This window comes from Fringilla coelebs (genome assembly GCF_963513975.1).
Source record: "Fringilla coelebs genome assembly, contig: SCAFFOLD_33, whole genome shotgun sequence".
NCBI classification, from domain to species: Eukaryota; Metazoa; Chordata; class Aves; order Passeriformes; family Fringillidae; genus Fringilla; species Fringilla coelebs.
The window spans coordinates 3,138,477-3,157,861 of NW_028167443.1; the positions used below are offsets into that span (position 1 = coordinate 3,138,477).

General features: G+C 51.4%; 1 protein-coding gene across 1 annotated transcript; it reads right to left on the minus strand.

The window, feature by feature from the left end:
- Positions 1-17,480: 17,480 nt before the first annotated feature.
- LOC311165905 (olfactory receptor 14C36-like) lies at positions 17,481-18,679 on the minus strand (the record flags this gene model as incomplete). The annotated part of the gene is made up of 1 exon (XM_084227396.1): positions 17,481-18,679. The coding sequence occupies one exon, from the start codon at positions 18,677-18,679 to the stop codon at positions 17,747-17,749; it is 933 nt and encodes a 310-aa protein (XP_084083522.1). The 3' UTR covers positions 17,481-17,746.
- Between the last annotated feature and the right edge of the window lie 706 nt (positions 18,680-19,385).

Sequence of the window (19,385 nt, forward strand, 5' to 3'; positions counted from 1 at the left end):
CTGGAATAAATGTGTTAGAGGTAAAAATATACTGCAGCAGTGACTGTGCAAGCTGGGATTTTAAACCAAATTGTGAGATTGCATTTCTTACCCTCTCTAAAATCTTCCAGTCAAAAGGTTCCCAAACTCTACCTGCAGCATTAGTTACTACAGGAAAAGCCTACATATCATTTGTGAGAAAAGTCCCTTCTACAATAGCTTCTCTAATAACTCCCTGCCACTTGTGTTTCTGTGCTGCTTCTATTTCTGGGTCACATTCCAATTCTAACTCCACATTCTTGACAGCATGAGAAGGAAGATTTTGTTTAACCGGCTCGGATGCTGGCTCAAAGACAAAATGACAGGATGGTAACCGCTTTCCTGATTGTCTGTCCGAACCCACAATCATCGGTAGATCCATTTTTTCAAAAGAATAGTCTCTTTTGGGGACAAGTGGATCCTTTTGTTGAATTACCAATTTTTGCAAATTGTCCACTAGAGATCTTAAATCCTCTTCAACAGAAATCTTATTCATAACAACATCTCCTTTCTTATCCTTTCCAGCATGTTCAGTCTCTAAGTTACTCTTATCAGCAATTTTTTCACTTTGAGTACAACTGTCCTTTATTCTGCAGACTAACAAGCCTGAAGAGGGTTTTTCACTGTGAGTGCTAGTGTCCTTCAGCCTGCAGACAAACATCTCTGAAGAGGCAGCAGCTTCCTCTTTCTCACTAGGAGCTGGAGGAGCAGAAGGTGAAATGCTCAATTCTGAGCTGAGGGGTTGCGGGCTGTGTGAGGGAATATCAAAGGCTGTAGAAAACAGTGGCTGAATTCAGGACACCAGGAATGCCTGAGGCTTATCTGGCTCAGAGGCAAGGGCAGCACAAGCTGCAGCAGCAGCTTTCCTCTCTGCCTTTAAGGCCTGTAAAACTTCCATGACGGTCTTCCACAAAGTAGCCTACTTAGATGCCTCTTTTGTCTCATTCCCCCCGGATGCAATGCAGTCCCACAACCTTCGCCCCACAGCTTCCCATGTTGAAATCTCAAAAGCAGCCTGTGCTCCTGCTATGAGTTTATGTTCCCAAGCCCAGTGTAACAGTCCCTTCAAATTGGAAGCATCATACTTATGTTCTCTCTTAGAGAGGATATGTTGGAGGAGTTTCTGAACACCTTCCCTTTCATGTTCAGACCCCATCTCCTTCCCAGCCACTCACCTTGATCAGGGCAAGATTCAAGTCATCTACGATTGGAGCTCCAGTAACCTTTTCCTCTCACCGGGGCAGTGAGGATACTTTCGACCGGCTTCTCCGCTCCTCAAAGGCTGGCTCCAATCCTCTGCACAGCAGCCAAATTGCCGTCCTCGAGTCCCTCTCAGGGTTGCCCGCGATCTCCACCAGAAATGTAGAGGGAAAATAGCGGGATGCAGAGGTTCAGGGACATCACCCCATAACCAATATGATCCAGTGAAGCCAAATTTATTATTCATAAAAAGGCTATATTTATAAAAATTCTTCATTTCATCATATCTTCATTTAGAGCAGCTGTATCTATGTCCTTCTATTTGCTCCCAGATTTCCTCCTGCAGCAGTTCACTGGTCATTCCAACGCATCTCCCTTGAATTGCTTCATGCTTTGAGGTTTCAGAAGTTTAAACAACTCCTTACTCAGCATCCTAGGCGTATTTTTATCTTTTCTATCACCTCTTCTTATGGCTTTGTCTAAATTCCTTCCTGAATGGCAATCCCATGTGGATGGCAGACATGTCAGATGCAGCTGGGATGTCAAAAGAGCTGAGGGAAGGTCTTGGATGTCTATTAAATTTTATCATTTTCACATTTTCTATGTTGGCCAAGAAGAAAAGCCTTTCTGTGCCTCTAAGTCTCAGCATTTCCTCAAAGGACACAAACCTGATGAGTTGTGGTTCCCACTCCAGTGGCTGCACTTGGAGAGAGCTCCATAGCCAGAGCAGAGCTCCCTTGTCCCAGAAAGTCCCTAGCACTGGAGGGATGAAGGAAACAGGACAGGCTGTGAGGATCAGGGGCAGGGCAGAGCCAGAGAGAAGAATGACTTTTGCATTTGATGGAGCTGTGCCTTCCCTTGGCTTTGTTGGCTGACAAGAAATGAACATCCCTCTGTGTCTCAGGCAGCTCCTTCTCCAAGGAAAGCAGGTGGGAGTGGGAGCCAAGGAGCTGAAAGCTGCAGGTGCAGCCTGAACTGGAGGAAGCTCAGATTTGCATAAAGGCTGCTGTGAGTGCCAGGCCTTGGATGGGGAAAATGGTGGGGAGAGGGTAGGAACAGAGTCTGACTGATTGTCAGCCGTGAAGGGTCTTGATTTTCATATCCATTCAAATGGCATGTGGAGGTACTTGGAGTCAGTGTGAATTTGAAATTGCACATATCCATGTATTAACAGGAAAAAAAACCTAAACAGGGCCTAAAAAATCTTTTCTCACTGTCTTTTTAAATATGATCTAATCAGTTTGAATGCACCTCAAGCCTCTGGAGCAGTAAAATTCAGCAGCAGCCTCCAAGTTGCTGTGGATGTCAGCAGCCCCCACTGATGCCATCCCTGCCCAGAGCCCGTGGGGGAATGGGCAGACAAGGAGAGCGTCCCTGGGGCTGGTCAAGCAGCACTCAGAGGCACCAGCGGCTCCAGCTGGGAAATGGAGTGTGGAACGTGGCTGGGAAAGCCCTGCCTGGGCTGTGCCAAGCAGGACAGACAAGCCCTGGCTCCCATCCCCCAAACAATTCTCTCAACAAGACATTTTGAAGGAATTACAATTCTTTGTGTCCTCTGAGTTGGATGTACTGGAGAAATGCCTACAAAAGATTCTCAGGAGCTCAAAACAACTCGTACCAGGATTCCAGTGTTGTTAAGGTGGAAATTCTAAGAGGATATCAAGTCAAGATGTGTTCTTGCCTTGTGGTCAGGCTTAGGTCTTCCTGGGCCCTTCTCCCTAGCTGGGACATGGGATCATTTGGTCACTCAGGAGCTGGGCTAGGGGCTCCAGAGGTGGGTGTTAGGCATTGCCTGGGGTGTGCCATGGGCTGGAAGAAACTGCTGGGCTGGGATGGAGGCTCTGGGGGGATTGGGGTTCCAGGGCAGGGCAGTGCTGGGGTCACAGGGCCAGGAAAGGATGAACCTGCCCCTTCCTCCCCTACACATAAAATGATTCAAGCCAACAATCTCTTCCAGTCTGTAACTATAGGTGGTGTTGGAGATGGAACTCAAATTTGGCCATGGGCACCTGGCTGAGAATGACAGTTCTTTTCCATAGGAAGGAAAGCACGGAGCCTTCCCCAGGGCATTGGGGACAGATGAGAGGTGACCCTTATGAAAGCACTGCCAGACAGACCTGTCCTGGCAATATTCCTATGGGAAAAATGCCTTGATATAAGGAAATTTGGTGGTGAAATCCCAGTTCTGGTCATGGGTGCCAGAGGAGAGACAGTTCTTTTCCATAGGAAAGGAAAGCACAGAGCCCCAGTGTTTCAGCAGCAGATGAGAAGAGACCCTCAACATGCCAAGGTCAGCTGGACCAGTCAGGTGGCCCACGGGACGCCAAACCAGCCAGACCTGTTCTGTGTTCCCTTGGTTTTATGGGGCCCTGAGGTGTCACAAGTGTGCCTTACTGCCATGGGGTCCCACAGTGTCACAATGGCCCCCAGGTTCCTTAAGCACCCTGCAGGGTCACAAAGGTTCCAACAATTCCATGAGGCCTTGCAGTGTCACAATGGTCTCTGTGGTTCCACAGGCCCCACAATGTCACTTGGCTCCTCTGCTCCATGAGCCCTGCAATGTCACAATGGACCTTTGGACCCTGGGGGTTTGCTGTGTCACAATGGTCTCCTTTGGCTCCACAGTATCGCAATGGACCATTGATGACAGGGGTCCCCTCTGTGTCACCCCAGACCTTTGGTTCAATGCAGCCCTGCAGAGTCACAGTGGTCCCCCGTGGTTTCTTAGTGTCACAATAGACCACTGATGACAGAAAGCCCCACAATGTCACAATGCCACCTGTTTCCATGCAGCCCTGCAATGTCACAAAGGCCTCTTGGTTTCATGAGGCCCCACAGTGTCACAATCATCTCCTTGGTTCCATGGTGCTGCACAGTGTCAGAATGCTTTGTTTATTCCTTGGGGCCTCGTAGTGTTACAATGGTGTCCATGATTCAATGAATCCCCTGAGTGTCAGAATCATGGCCTGGTTTCATGAGGCTGTGAAGTGTCTAAACTGTCTTTCCATGGTTCCAAGATTGCATGAGGCCTTGCAATGGCACAATGGACCTTTAGTTCCATGGGGTCTCAGTTTCACAAGGGCCACTTGGTAGAATGACACCCCAAAGTGTCACAATGGTCTCCATGGTTCCATGAGGCCCCACGGTGTCACAATGGACCCTTGGTTAGATGGGGCCTCTCAGTGTCACAGTGATCCCTTCATTGCATGGAGTCACAAAACATCAGTACAGTCCCCTTGGCTCCATGAGGCCCAGCAATGTCACAGTGCTCTCCATGATTCCATGGGGCCCCACAATGTCACAGGGGTCCCTTTGTGTCACAAGGCCCCGCAGTGTCACAAAGGTCCCTTGGTCTCACAGGGCGCCACAGTGTCACAAGGCTCCCTTGGTTCCATGGCCCTGTGCTGCTGCATTCCCCCCTCCCCTTCTCAGGCCGCCCTGCCAGCTGAGAAATGCTCCTTGGGCCTCGGCCTTGGCCAACAGCCCCTGGGCTCAGCTCCTCTGCAGCTCATCACAAACACTCTGCTCCAGGCACTGCTGCTGCCCAAACAGCTCCTGGCTCCTTTAGGAGCAGCCCTGGGAACTATTTCTTTTCCCTCAGTGGCACAACATCCCTGTTCTCACACTGCCAGAGAAAGCTGCTGATGCCAAGTGTGGCCAGGATGAACCATTGCTGGGACTGAAGCCCCTCTCGTGGGGCCCTGCAAACAGCGCTCCAAAAGGAGCCCTTGGAGCTCTCCTGGGCCAGCGACTCCCTCTGAGTGGGGCCTCTCCCAGCCGGGAACTCTCCCGTTTGCTGCACTCGGGGATCCCAAACAGCAATGAAGCCTGGGCCAATCCCCCCACTCCTCCAGGCTCAACCCTTTGCCTGCTGGGGAGATGCCAAAGCATCAGCACTGAGCATTCCCTGCCCTCAGGGAAATTTCTCACAGGTGCCTTGCACTGACTCTTGGTGTCTGTGCGCACACAGGAGTGCCTGTGCTGGGGAAATGCAGGAGAAATGCTGCTCTCTGAGGGGTTTGAGTGCCTTGGATAGCTGAGTCAGTCAGGCCTGTAAGTGAGGTTAAATCACAAGGTCTAAGTGAATTTAAATGCTGTTGCGAGCTGTTCTTTTGCTAAGTTGTTTAATATATGTTATAAACGGAGTTTTAATATATGTTTTATATGGAGTTAAATACTGTTAAATATTATCCCTCTGTTAAATTGCAATGTTATAGATTTTAAGTTAGGTTAAATACTTTGAAGTGATGTTCTTTTGCTAAATTGTGAAGTTTAAGGTATCAGTCAAAGTTAAGTCCTATTAAGTTTGACCTCTGTTAATCTTTTGGCCTGTATTCCTTTTATCCTTGCTCTCACTGTCGTTTTGTCACACACACACACAGGGACAGTTCTTGGTTCTTTTCTGGTTTGATTGCCTGGATTCTGTTTGGTTTTGTTGGTGCTTTGTTTCCCTGTAGTGCCTGAAGTGTCCAGTCAGGAGCAGAGTGACTCTTGCCAAGGAACTTTGTGCTGCTGTCCCTCAATATAAAATCTGCTTTTTGCTGCTCCCTTGCTGGGGATTTTTTCAGTGCTCTCAAGTCCTCGTTCGTAACAGGGTAAAGGAGCCCTGGCCGAGGCTCTGGCCCTGGGGCACACAGGGATGCTGCCAGGGGGTCCCTGTCCCCCTGTCCCACCCCCAGGGCCCTGGCCCCTCGTCCCCATGTCAGGCTCTGGGGTTGATCTCGTGGAACATCCTCTGGGGGAGGCTGCAGCACCGGGGGCAGGAGGGGCCTGGGGGGACAGGGGACCCCGCTGTGCACGAGCAGGGTTGGACTGCTCTGGGGGGAACTGTGAGGGGGGCCAGGGCAGAGTGACCTCCCCAGTGACCTCACACAGCCCCCTGTGAGGTCACACAGTCCTCTGTGATGGCACAAAGCCTCCTGTGATGTCACACAGCATTGTTGTGATGTCACAGCCCACTTTGGGATGTCACACAGCACCCTTATGATGTGTCAGAACCAACTCTTGGATGTCATCCTGGAATGTCATTCAGCTGCACTGTGATATCGCAGAAGACTCTGTGATATCACAAAGTCACCCTGTGATGTCACTGTCTGTTCTGTGATGTCACAGCCGGCTCTATGATGTTATACAGCCACCCACTGATGTCACAACCCACTCCCTAATTTCACTGGGCTGCCCTCTATGATGGCAGGATCTCCTCTCTGGCCTCACAATCTACTCTATGATGTCACAGGGAGCTCTGTGATGTCACAACCTCCTCAGTGATGTCACAAAACCCTCTCTGTAATGTCATACTGCCACTCTGTAATGTCACAGCACACATTTTGACCTCACAGCCAGCTCTATGATGTCATACAGCCATGCCATGATGCCACAGCCTGCTCTGGGATGTCACACATTCCCCTCTATGATGGTGTAGCTTCTCAGTGACCTCACGCAACAAACTCTCTGTGATGTCACAGCCCAATTTGTGACCTCACACAGCCCACTCTGTGCTGTCACACAGCCCCTTACTGGCATCACAGATGCTCTGTGCCTCTCTGACACAGCCACACAGGTGCTGCTGTGACACAGCCCCCTCAGGGACATCCCACAGCCCCTGGCAGTGCTGAGCCCCTGTGAGCTCTGTCTGTGCCCTGCTGGTGTCCCTGAGGTGCCCTGGCAGTGCCCCAGCCCTGCTGGGCTGTGCACAGGAGCTGCTCCTGGCCAGAGCTGTCTCTCTGCAGCGCTGCCCTTGCCAGGAGCTGCCTCTGGGCCAGGAGCCCGGCCCAGCTCAGCAGCACAGACACAGCACAAGGACTTTAATCACCCTCTGGGGCTCTGCTGCTCTTTGCATCAGACTCAGTCCCTCAGAATGTGCTCAAAGAACTTCTCAACAATTCAAAGTGTGGTTGAAACACTGAAGTTTCTCATACATAAAATAGATTCTTCTGAGGGACAAGACTGACAATATGTCCCCAGGTTCCAGCTAGACCAGAACACTGGAGGCAGTGATGACAGGTGGGGACAAGCAAGGCCAAGGTGTCTCTGGTGCTGAGCAAACCTGGATGTGTTTTAGGAATGCAAAGGGCCAAGGCCTGAGCCCCAGTCCCTGGCAAGGCACATCCTGTCCCTCCCTCATTGCTCGGGGCTCTTCCCAGGATGGGCACTGGGATGTGGGGATGTGCAATGCCAAGGGCAGGACCGTGGGGTGGCCCCTGCCAGGCTGCTGAGCAGGGACAAGGAGGCAATGAGGCCCCAGGCCTGCAAGGGTCACCTGTCCCCTCGTGGTCCCAGGGCCAGCAGCCATGGCCAAAGTGCTGCAGGAGTTGGCTCTGTCAGGGCCTTGCAGCTGCTGCCCATCCCTGTGCCCTGTGCAGCCCAGGCTGTCCTACGGTGTCCCTGCCCTATGCCTCTGTCCCTGCAGGCTGTCGTCATCCCCCGGCTGCCCCACCTGGCTGGCCCCTTCCTTTGCTGACAGCTCTGCCTCCTGCCTGCCTCTGCCTGCCCACACAAAGCCTTGGCCTTGATACCAAAAGCGTTGATTCCATTTTTCCTGTTCATGTGGGCTTTTAGCACAGGAACAAGGCATGCAGGGGCTGCTTTCCCAGCAAGGATTGTTGGAAGACAAGAAGAAAACATCTGTCTCAAGGATGCAGTGATAGAAAAAAGAAGGACTAAAACTGGGAACTTGGGGTGGGTTTAATGGTAATGGGTACATGCTAATACACATTTAACAACTGTGTATAAATAACACACTGGTAGAATTACTTGTCCACATAAGGTTAGGAGTTATCCCTCACAAGACCTCAGGCCTGAATAAATAATACCCTCTTAATTAGTAAAAAGGTGTTAAGGAGTCTTCTTCTGATATTTCAGAGATTTGGTGACTGAGGGGCCTCCTAGAACCAAGGAGTCAGCTGTGACACTGTGCAAACTCATGTAACAAAGGGTCCATGGTGACACAGCAGAACCCCATGGAACCAAAATCCATTCTGGCACACTGGGGTCACATTGAACCAATGGTCCATTGTGATACTGTGGGTCCAAGGAGACCATTGTGACCCTGAGAAACCTCTTGGAACAAAGGGGCCATTGTGACACAGCCAGGCCTTATGGAACCACGGGTCCATTGTGGCACTGCAGAACCTCACGGAACCAAGGGGACTGTCTTTTACTGGGGAACCTCGTGGAACAAAGAGACCATGGGGACACTGCAGAACCAAGGAGATTGTTGGTGGCAGTATGAAAGCTCATGGAAGCAGAAGTCCTTTGTGACATAGCAAAGCCTCATGGAACCAAGGGTCCATTGTTAAACTGTGTGGCCTCATTGAACCATGAGCCATTGTGACACAGCGTGGCCACATGGAGCCAAGGGGCCACTGTGACACTGCAGATTCAAGGACACCGTTGTGACTGAGGAACCTCCTGGAGCCAGGAGTCCATTGTTCCAGTGTGGGGCCCTGTGGAACCAAGGGGACAACATTGATTTTGTGGGGCCTCATGGAACAATGGAGACTCATCTGACACTTTGGGGTCCTACTGGAACCAAGGGGCCATTACAGCATGGCAGGGCCTCAAGGGGCCTCCACTGAACACAGTGGGTGTCCATGGGATGAAGGGTCCAATGGAACCAAGGATACCATTGTTACACTCTGGGGCCTCATGGAACCAAAGGTCCATTGTGACTCATCAGGACCTCATGAAACCATGGAGGCCATTTTTTACACTTTGAGGCCAAAGTGAAACCAAAGGGCCATTGACACACTTCAGAGCCTTGTGGAGCCAAGGGGACCAGAGTGACACAGTGGGACTCAGTGAAACCAATGGTCTGTTGTGACACCTTTGGAATCATGGAGACTGTTGTGATACCAGAGGCCTTACTGAACAAAGGAGCCATTGTGACAACACAAGGCCTCCCTGAAGCAAGGAACCATTGTGACACTATGGAGCGTTGGCAGGTCAAGGGGCAGTTGTCACACTGTGTGGCACCATGGAACCAAGGAGTCCATTGTGACACTACAGGGCCCCATGGAACTAAGGATCCATGTAATGGGGTGGGGCCCCATGGGACCAAATGTCCATTGTGACATTGCTGGGCCTCATGGAATCCTGGGGGCCATTGTGACACTTTGAGGCCTCACTGAATCAAGGGGCTCTGCAGGGCCTCATGGAACCAAGGAGACCCTTCTGACATTGTGAATCCCCATGGAACCAAGGGTCCATTGTGACACCGTGGTACCAAGGAGACCCCTGTGACACTGCAAGGCCTCATGGAAGCAAGGGACCATTCTGACACTATGAGGCCCCATGGAAACAAGAGGTCAGTATGACACACCTGGGCCTGATGGAACCAAGGATCCAATATGACACCATCAGTGTGACACTGCAGGGCCCCATGGAAACAAGGGGCCACTGTGACACAGCTGGGCCCCATGGATCCAAGGGAACAGGGAACAGGTCTGGTTGGCTTGGCCTGACTGGTCCAAGTGGCCTCGGCTTGTTGAGGATCTCCTCTCTGTACGCTGAAACCCTGGGGCTCTGGGCTTTCCTTCAGATAGAAAAGAACTGCCCTTCTCATTCAAGCATCCATGGCCAAAATGAGATGCCCCCTTCAAAATTCCTAATATCCAGGGATTGCTCCCAGATAAAGCTGCCATTACCAACAAGTCTGGAGACCTTGTCTTCCTGAGAGCTGGCTCTCAACTGCCTTCAAACACTGAGGCTTTGTGCTTCCCTTCCTTTGGAAAAGAACCCTCCCTCCTGCTCAGGCACTCCTGGCCAAAATGGGTACTTTTCCTCCAAAATTCCCTTTATGCAAGGGTTTCACCCAGACAAAAGCTGTCCAGACAGACTGCTCTGGCTGGCCTTGGCCTCTGGTGATCACCTCTGTTCTGCCCTGAAGCCCAGGGGCTCTGCCCTTTCTTTCCTATGGAAAAGAACCCTCCTTCTTCTCCAGGTGCCCATGGCCAAAATTGGGATCCACCTCCCAAGGTCCTATATTCAAAGGCTGCCTATATACAAAAGCTGCCATTACAGACAGGTCTGGCTGGCCTTGACCTCCTGAGGGCTGGCTCTCACCTCCCTTCCAAACACAGGGGCTCCGTGATTTCCTTCCTATGGAAAAGAATTGGCCTTCTTCTCCAGGAAAAAAAGGGCTGAAATTGGGATTCAACATTCAAAATTTCAAATATCCAAAGGGTTGCTCCTAGACAAACCTATCAGGAAGGACAGGTCTGCTTGGCCTTGGCCTCTGGTGGCTGCAGGTCATCAGCCCCTCTAACATGGGACCTCTCTGGTTTCCTTCCTGTGGATACCATTGTGAGACTGAGGGGCCTCGTGGAACCAAGGACATCTTTGTGGCTCTGCTGGGCCGCATGGTCCCAAGGGACCAGTGTAAAGCAGCAGGGCTTTGTGGAACTAAGAGGCCACTGCTGCATTTCAGGGTCTCGTGGAGCCAAAGGGCCATTGTGATCCTGCGGGGCACCGTAGATCCATGGAGACCATTGTGGCAATGCAAGGCCCCATGGAATCATGGAGATCATTGTGACACTGTGGGGCCCCATGGAACCAAAGGGCCACTGTGACCCTGCGGGGCACCGTAGATCCATGGAGACCATTGTGGCAATGCAAGGCCCCATGGAATCATGGAGATCATTGTGACACTGTGGGGCCCCATGGAACCAAAGGGCCACTGTGACCCTGCAGGGCCTCATGGAAGGAAGGAGCCATTGTGACACTTCAGAAGCAAGGAGAACATTGTGCCACTGTAGGTTCCCACAGAACCAAGGGAACATGGAACAGGTCTGTCTGGCTTGGCCGCCCAGGGGCCACTTGACAGGTCCAGCTGCTCTTGGAATGTTCAGGACTGCCTCTCATCAGCCCCTGGAGAACTGGGACTCTGTGCTTTCCTTCCTACAGGAAAGAACCATCTGTCTTTCCAGGTGCCCATCGCCGAAATTTTTACTCCCCTGTCGCTATGGAACACGAAAGAACACAGGCGCACACTGCTGCTCTCAAGGTGAAGAGCAAAAAGAGGGAGAGTTTATTTTCTGACTCAAACATACATAGTTTTCCAAAAGTGACAGTGGATTGGAGGTTGACAGTGCCACGTCTTCAATGACACTGGACAAACCAACAGTCCATCAAAAGCTCCTCCTCCTCCTCCATATAGGAATGCAAAACAATGTGCTATTTACAGAAAGTGTGTGAGAAAGTTCTCTAAAAGAATGTCAACATCAGAAGGCTTAGAAAATCTTAAAAAATCAGGGCGACACCCCCCTGAAAAATTCCCTATATGCAAGGGTTCTCCCAGACAGAAACTGCCAGAAGAGACAAGTCTGGCTGGCCTTGCCCTCTGATAGTCAACTCTCATCTCAAGGAAGGCTTGAGGAAAGTGTTTAAACAGGTTAAACTGCTGGAACATCAATGAGCCTCTCATAGTCTGAAAAATTCAGATGCTCTTCTGATCATATGTGTCATTTTTTCTCATTGTACATTATGCATGAAAGATAATTACCAGCTAAAAAATGTTATAATTATCACTCTACCAGTGTTATCTGACACAAAACATCTCCTCTCCATACAGATCCAGGTCACCTGTATAAGCAAACACAAGAAAGAATCCAGCAGGAATTATTTGTCTCTGCTCCCCTCTGTCACATGTCCTCTGGAGCTGCAGGTGCAGCCCCAGCACTTGGGAGGGCTCAGGGGGTCACAAGCTCAGCTCTCGCACAGAGAACCTGTGGACCCTGGGGTGCTCTCCTTGGCCCCTGCACGCACAGCCAGGCTGAGATGGACACTGATGGTGTCTGTGCCAGGCTCTCTGAGCCCAGCCCAGCTCCCTGCAAGCTCTCCCAGCTGCCCTGAGCTCTGGGCAGCACCAAGGGCCTCTGGCCAGCCCAGCCCAGCCAGCTCTGGCCCCACAGCTCTGCTCAGGCCAGGCTACTCTGGGCACTGGCCCCACAGCCTCAGCCCCTGGCAAGGGCACAGCAGCAGCTGCAGCTGCTACAGGACTCAGCCCCAGCCATGGGGGAAGGGGCTTGGCCAAGGCCAAAGGAGACTCCCTGGGTGCCCCGTTCCCCTCTGGCTGAGGTGCTGAGAGCTCTGTAGCCCCTGCTGCCATCCCATTTGCCCAGGGCAGCACAAGAGCCGTGGCCTTGGGGCCCTCCAGAGCTGGGGCAGCCACAGAGCTATGCCCATTTCTGTTCATTGCTGCTCTGATGGGGATGGATCCTCAGCCACTTGGAGGTTTCTGATGAATTTTACTACTCCAGAAGCCTCTTCTTCCTTGAGTTCTTCAGTTCAGGAATTTGGTGACAAAGGTTCATAAACTTTTGTTCAAAACATCCAAACAAGAAAAGCCCTTGGGAATAATTTAAGCTTTAATTCTTTGGGGTTAATTAGACACGTTTCAGAAGTGTATTGAAAGTGAATATGCCGTATTTAAAACAATGCAGAGAGAATTGCTTTGTTCTGTTTTTGTTTTCCTGTTTATAGATTGGTATCAGCAATGTCCAATTGATATTGACCCCAGCACCTCCTAATGCGGTTTGAATAGATATGGAAATCAAGACCTTTAATGGCTGACAATCAATCAGACTTTGTCCCTACCCCCACCCCACCCTTTCCCTCATCCAACCCCTGGCACCCAGAGCAGCTGAGGAATGGAGTCACATCCAGGGGTGTCCCCAGAGCTCAGGACTGTGGCCAGGTCAGTTCAATCTCTTTATTACTGATCTGGATGAGGCCATCGAGAGCACCCTCAGTCAGTTCCCAGGTGAGCCCAAGCTGGATGGGAGTGTGGCCGTGCTGGAGGGCAGGAAGCTCTGCAGAGGGATCTGGACAGGCTGGAGCCATGGGCCCAGGACAATGGGATGAGGTTCACCAAGGCCAAGGGCCGGGTCCTGCCCTGGGCTCACAACCACCCCAAATCCCTGGCTGTGTCCTGTTGCTGATCCCCACAGCCTGTCCTGTTTCCTTCATCCCTCCTTTGCCAGGGACTTTCTGGGACAAGGGAGCTCAGCTCTGGGGATGGAGGCAGGTGCAAGTGCCACCACTGGAGTGGGAGCAACAACTCATCAGGTTTGTGTCGCTGTAGGACACGAAAGAACGCACACACGCACCGCTCTCCAGGTGAGAAGGAAAAGAGGGCGTTTATTCTCTGACTCCATAATTTATAGTTTTACAAAGGTGACAGTGGATTGGAGGGTGACAGTGCCACCTCTCCACAGACACTGGCTTAACCAGCAGTCCATCAACAATGTCCGTTTTCACAAGAATGTAAACTATAAGTTGTTTACAGAAAAGTGTGTGGGAAAGTTCTTTACAAAAATGTCAATATCAGAAGGCCTTTCTAGAAATCTCAAAAACCCAGGGTGACAGGTTTGTGTCCTTTGGGGGTCAGGAGCTGGTGAGACTCAGAGGCACCAAAAGTTTCTCTTCATGGCCAACACTCCACAGTTGAACAGGACACAATTTAATAACAATCAAATTATTCCCTATGTGCAATGTCCCAGCAGTGTCTGAAGAGTCCACCATCTATAAGTGATTTCCATACTAAAATTAATTTCAGACAAACATGGTTCTATGATAGACATAAAAACAATTGAGTTCTTGTATCAGGATGCTCATCCTGGAGTGGGAGCAAAACAGCTCGAACAATTCCTGATTTGCAAAGCTGTCAGTGGTGGATGGAGAAGGGAGGTCAGGCTGCTCTTGGTGTTGAGGAAATGCTGAAACCAGCCTGACTCATTTCATCTCCTCCTGTCCTGGCTGCTCTCCCCTCTTTTCCCTTCCACCCATTGGCTTCTGTCTCCCACCAGGCCCCCCGATGAAGAGCCTGGCTCTGTGTTCTCCATCACCTCCTCGCTGGCACTGCCAGGCTGGAATGAGGAGCCCCTCAGTCTTCCCTGCTCCGGGCTGGACAAGTGCAGCTCCCTCAGCTTCTGCTCACAGCCCAAGGGCTCCAGCCCCACCTTGGAGGCCCTTCCCAGAGCCTGCTAGACATCTTTCCTGCCCTGGGCAACCCAAACCAGGCCACAGTCACCTGGATAATCCATGTCCTTGATGTCCTGGTCACACAGCCCTGGCCCCTTGTCCCCATGTCAGTCTCTAGGGTGGATCCTGTGGAACATCCCTTGGTGGAGGCTGTGGCTCCAGGTGGGCCGGGGGAATCCCGGGGGACAGGAACCCTGCTGGGCAGGAACAGCACTGGACTTGTTGGGAGAAACTGTGGGGGGGAGCTGGAGTGGAGTGACCAACCCAGTGACCTCACACAGCCCTGCTGGGATGTCACACAGCCCCTCTGAGATGTCACACAGCCCCCCTGTGATGTCACAGTCAACTCTGTGATGTCATAGTGTGCCCTGTGATGTCACACCCTGCTCTGGGATGTTGCAGAGGCAGTCTGTGATGTCATAGCTTCTTGATGACCTTCCATAACCCACTCTGTGATGTCATCCCCCACTCTGTGACCTCATGTTACCAGATGATAAATTGTCTACACCAGGTGAGCTGACACCTGGAGGTTGCTCTCCAAAACCCCAGGCCTATGGAAACCGCACAATGCCCATTGTGTGAGAAGGGGAAATGGAAGTTCACCAGCCTCAGTGTCCTGCCAGCTCAGCCAGGCCCACTGGAACATTGGGGGCCACGACCACCAGGGACCACCAGAGAGACCCCCAGGACAGAAGAACACATGGGTAAAGGGGAGGGGAATAATGTTAATTATTTTGGGGAAATTATTATCATATGTGTGTTTAGTCCAGGACAATCAATGAATATGTGTGCCAAATACAGAATATAAACAGAAACTTTCCTGTACTCAGCCTGCATGGCTTTGGGAGGAGCTGTCCCCTGTGCATCCAGCTGAATATAGAATGCTGCTCCTTAATGCTACATTGGGGTTAAGGAGTTTTCTGTTTTACTGAAGTTTTGGTAACGCTCCCACTCCCAAGGAAAGCTCTGTCTCCTGCTGTTCACAAACAAGAAGGGCTGGTGACAGATGTGGGGCTCAGAGGCTGCCAGGGATACAGTGACCATGAAATAATCAAGTTTACAGTGTTCTGTGAAAGCAGGAGGGGCAGCAACAGAACTTCTACACTGGAATTAGGAAGGGCAGACTTTGGCCTGTTTAGGATGCTGATTTGTGGAGTACTGAATCGGGTACTGATTTTTTTAAGGGAAACAGCCCTTAAAAACAAAGGGGTCAAGGAAGGATGGACACATTTCAAGAAAATAAACTTAAAGGGGAAGGAGCAGCCTGTCCCAGTGTGGCAAAAGATGAGCTGGTGAGGAAAATGACTGGCCTGGCTGCCCATGGAGCTTTTGTTGGAACACACTCAAGAAAAAAAAAAGGGTGCATCAACTTTGGACAGTAGCCCTGGCAAGTTAGGAAGTGTTTAAAGATGTTGGTAGGACATGCAGAAAAAAAGGTTGAGAGGTCAAAGCTCAATTAGAGCTTAACCTGGCCACTTCTGTGAAATATAATAGAAAAAGTTTATATAAATAAATTAATAGCAAAATGTGGAATGAGGAGAACCTTTACTCTTTATGCAGTGGGCAATATAGTAATTAAAGATAATGAAAAAGATAAGCTACTTAACATCTTCTTTGTCTCTATTTTCAATACTAGGAAAGGTTGTCCTCAGGACAAGTGTTCTCCTGAGCTGGTAGATGGGCACAGGGAGCAGAACAGCCCCCTGGAATCTAGGAGGAAGCAGCTGGTGACCTGCTGAGCCACTCAGATGCTCACAGGTGCAAGGGATCGGATGGAATCCATCTTAGGAGGATGAGGGAGCTGGTGGATGAGCTCCCCAAGCTGCTCTCCATCATTTACTATCAGTCCTGGCTCACTGGGGAGATCCCAGAGCACTGGAGGTGCCAGTGTGAGCCCATCCCCAAGAAGGGCTGGCAGGAGGATGTGGGGAACTCCAGGCCAGTCAGCCTGACCTGGGTGCCCAGCAAGATTATGGAACAGATCACCTTGAGTGCCATCCCAGGGCACCCACAGGATGGCTGAAGGATCAGAGCCAGCCAGCATGGATTTAGGGGTGGCAGGTCCTGCCTGAACAACCTGCTCTCTCCTTTTATGACCAGGTGACCCACCTGTGGATTTGGGAAAGGCTGTGGATGTTGTGTACCTGGACCTCAACACAGCCTTTGACACTGTCTCTGACAGCATTCCCTGGAAAAGTTGCAGCCCACAGCTTGGGCAGGTTTCCTCCTTGCTGGGAGATTTAAAAACTGGCTGGAGGCTGGGCCCAGAGAGTGATGGGGATGGTGCTGCGCCCAGCTGGAGTCCAGGCACTGGTGCTGTCCCCCAGGGATCTGTGTTGGGCCCAGTCCTGTTTAATATCTTCACTGATGGTCTGGGTGAGGGGATCGAGTCCACCATTCACAAATTGCAGATGGCACCAAGCTGGGTGTGAGTGTGGATCTGCTGGAGGGCAGGACAGCAAAACAGCCTTAAGCTGCACCAGGGGGGGTTTAGGCTGGACAATAGGAAGAAGTTCTTCACAGAAAGGGTGAATGGGCATTGAAATGGGCTGGCCAGGAGGGAGGTGGCAGAGTCACTGCCCCTCTCCAGTGGCACTGAGTGGCATGGTCTGGGTGACAAGGCAGTATTAGGGCATTGGTTGGACTTGATGATATCAAAGGTCTTTTCCAGCCTATTTGATTCTGTCATTCTGTGATGAGTGGGACACTGAGGCCATTGTGACACTGCAGGGTCTCATGGAGCTAAGAGCACCATGGTGACACCATGCATCCCCATAGAACCAGGGGTCCATTGCGATGCTTCGGAGCCAAATAGAACCAGGGAGTGCACCATGACACTCTGGGTCCTCGTGGAACCACAGAGGCTATTGTGACATTGCAGGGCCTTGTGTAACCAAGGGGTTTCACCATTTTGACACTGCAAAACCAAGGAGACCATTGGGAGACTCCTCGGCCCAGTAGAACCAAGGGGAAGTTCTGACACATCAGGGCCTCATGGAACCAAGGGGACATAGTGACACTGCAGGATCCTCTGTAACCAAGGGACCACTGTGACACAAGGGGGCCTCATGGTAACAAGGGGCCACTGTGAAACTGCAGCACCAAGGAGAACATTGTGACACTGTGAAGCCCCATGGAACCAAGGAGACCACGGTTGCTCTGCATGGTCTCATGGAACCAAGGATACCAGTGTGACAGTGCAGGGCCTGGTGTAACCAAGAGGCCATTGTGACACTAAGGGGCCCCATGGAACCAAGGACATCTTTGCAGATGACACCAAGCTGGGTGTAAGTGTGGTTCTGTGAGGGCATACAAGATCCTTTAGTTCCTTTAAAGCCACTGAGAGAGCAGCCCCTCACAGACAAAGTCTGTGGCCACAGCGAAAGTAGAGAAAAACAAAATGAAAAAAAGCAAAACCAATGGCCTTATTTTGTGGACAAGATAAAAAAACCAAATCACAAGAAAATAAGAACAAATCCACAACCAAACCCAAAAGAGCTGTAAAGATATTTTATATTACAAGTTACTGGCAGTAACAGACATCAGTTTAATGTTTCTGAAACCAACCAGTCATCAGTCTCAACACTGCAGCCTTGAGCTCCTGGTTCCTCAGGCTGTAGATGAGGGGGTTCAGGCCTGGAGGCACCACTGAGTACAGAACTGACAGGGCCAGATCCAGGGATGGGGAGGAGATGGAGGGGGGCTTCAGGTGAGCAAATGTGGAAGTGCTGAGGAACAGGGAGAGCACGGCCAGATGGGGGAGGCAAGTGGAAAAGGCTTTGTGGCGTCCCTGCTCAGAGGGGATCCTCAGCACAGCCCTGAAGATCTGCACATAGGAGAAAACAATGAACACAAAACAGCCAAGTCCTAAACAGACACCAAGTGCAATGGGCCCAAGTTCCCTGAGGTAGGAGTTGGAGCAGGAGAGCTTGAGGATCTGGGGGATTTCACAGAAGAACTGGCCCAGGGCATTGCCATGGCACAGGGGCAGGGAAAATGTATTGGCCGTGTGCAGCAGTGAATAGAGAAAGGCACTGGCCCAGGCAGCTGCTGCCATGTGGGCACAAGCTCTGCTGCCCAGGAGGGTCCCATAGTGCAGGGGTTTGCAGATGGACACGTAGCGGTCGTAGCACATGATGGTCAGGAGGGAAAGCTCTGCTGAGATGAAAAACAGAAAGAAAAAGAGCTGTGCAGCACATCCCATGTAGGAGATGGTTGTGGTGTCCCAGAGGGAATTGTGCATGGCTTTGGGGACAGTGGTGCAGATGGAGCCCAGGTCAGCGAGGGCCAGGTTGAGCAGGAAGAAATACATGGGGGTGTGCCGGTGGTGGCCACAGGCTACAGCGCTGATGATGAGGCCATTGCCGAGGAGGGCAGCCAGGGAGATGCCCAGCAAGAGGCAGAAGTGCAGGAGCTGCAGCTGCCGCGTGTCTGCCAATGCCAGCAGGAGGAAGTGGCTGACGGAGCTGCTGTTGGACATTTGCTGGGGCTGGCCATAGGGAGCTGTTAATGGAGAAAAGACAGTGACAAGTCAGGAGAGGCTGCTTTGAGCCAATCCTGGGCCATTCCCTACAGACTGTCCTGGTGGGACTCACCCAGCCTTGTTCCTGCTCTGGGAAAACCTTCACCCTGTCTGAGCTCCAATTATGCTGGCTGAGTGTGCCAGGGGCAGCCAGGTCTGTGTGTGGGGGCTCTTGAGGAGCCATCCCTGCCCCACTGCCCTGGGTTTGTGGCCCTGTGGCAGAGAGACAAGGCTGGATATTCAGGATTTTTCAGGGGAATCACTTCTACTCCAGACAGGCTTGGCAGCATCTGCAGTCCCAGATCTATAAGACAACCATGGCAGGACTTAGTTTTAGGACTTGTTTTCCTACCCATACATAATTCCTGGCTCTCTGAGGTCAGAAATCCCCAGCATTTCTGCTGCACTCAGAGCTTGCCACTGAGAGATGGGAGAGGAAAAGGATTCCCTGCAGCTGAGGGAAGGTGAGGGGCTGGATGGGCTTGTTCCCAGCTGCCCTAGCTCTGCACCTTCGGCTGCAATCAGAGCACAATCACACTCCCGGGTTACCATGGGATACTCCAAGAGGCTGGAATTCCAAGAGATCCAGGCACAGATTTGCACCCAGGAGGGCAGCTCAGAGCTCCGAAGGGCACAGCAAGGAGATCCCAGGCTGTGCCCATGA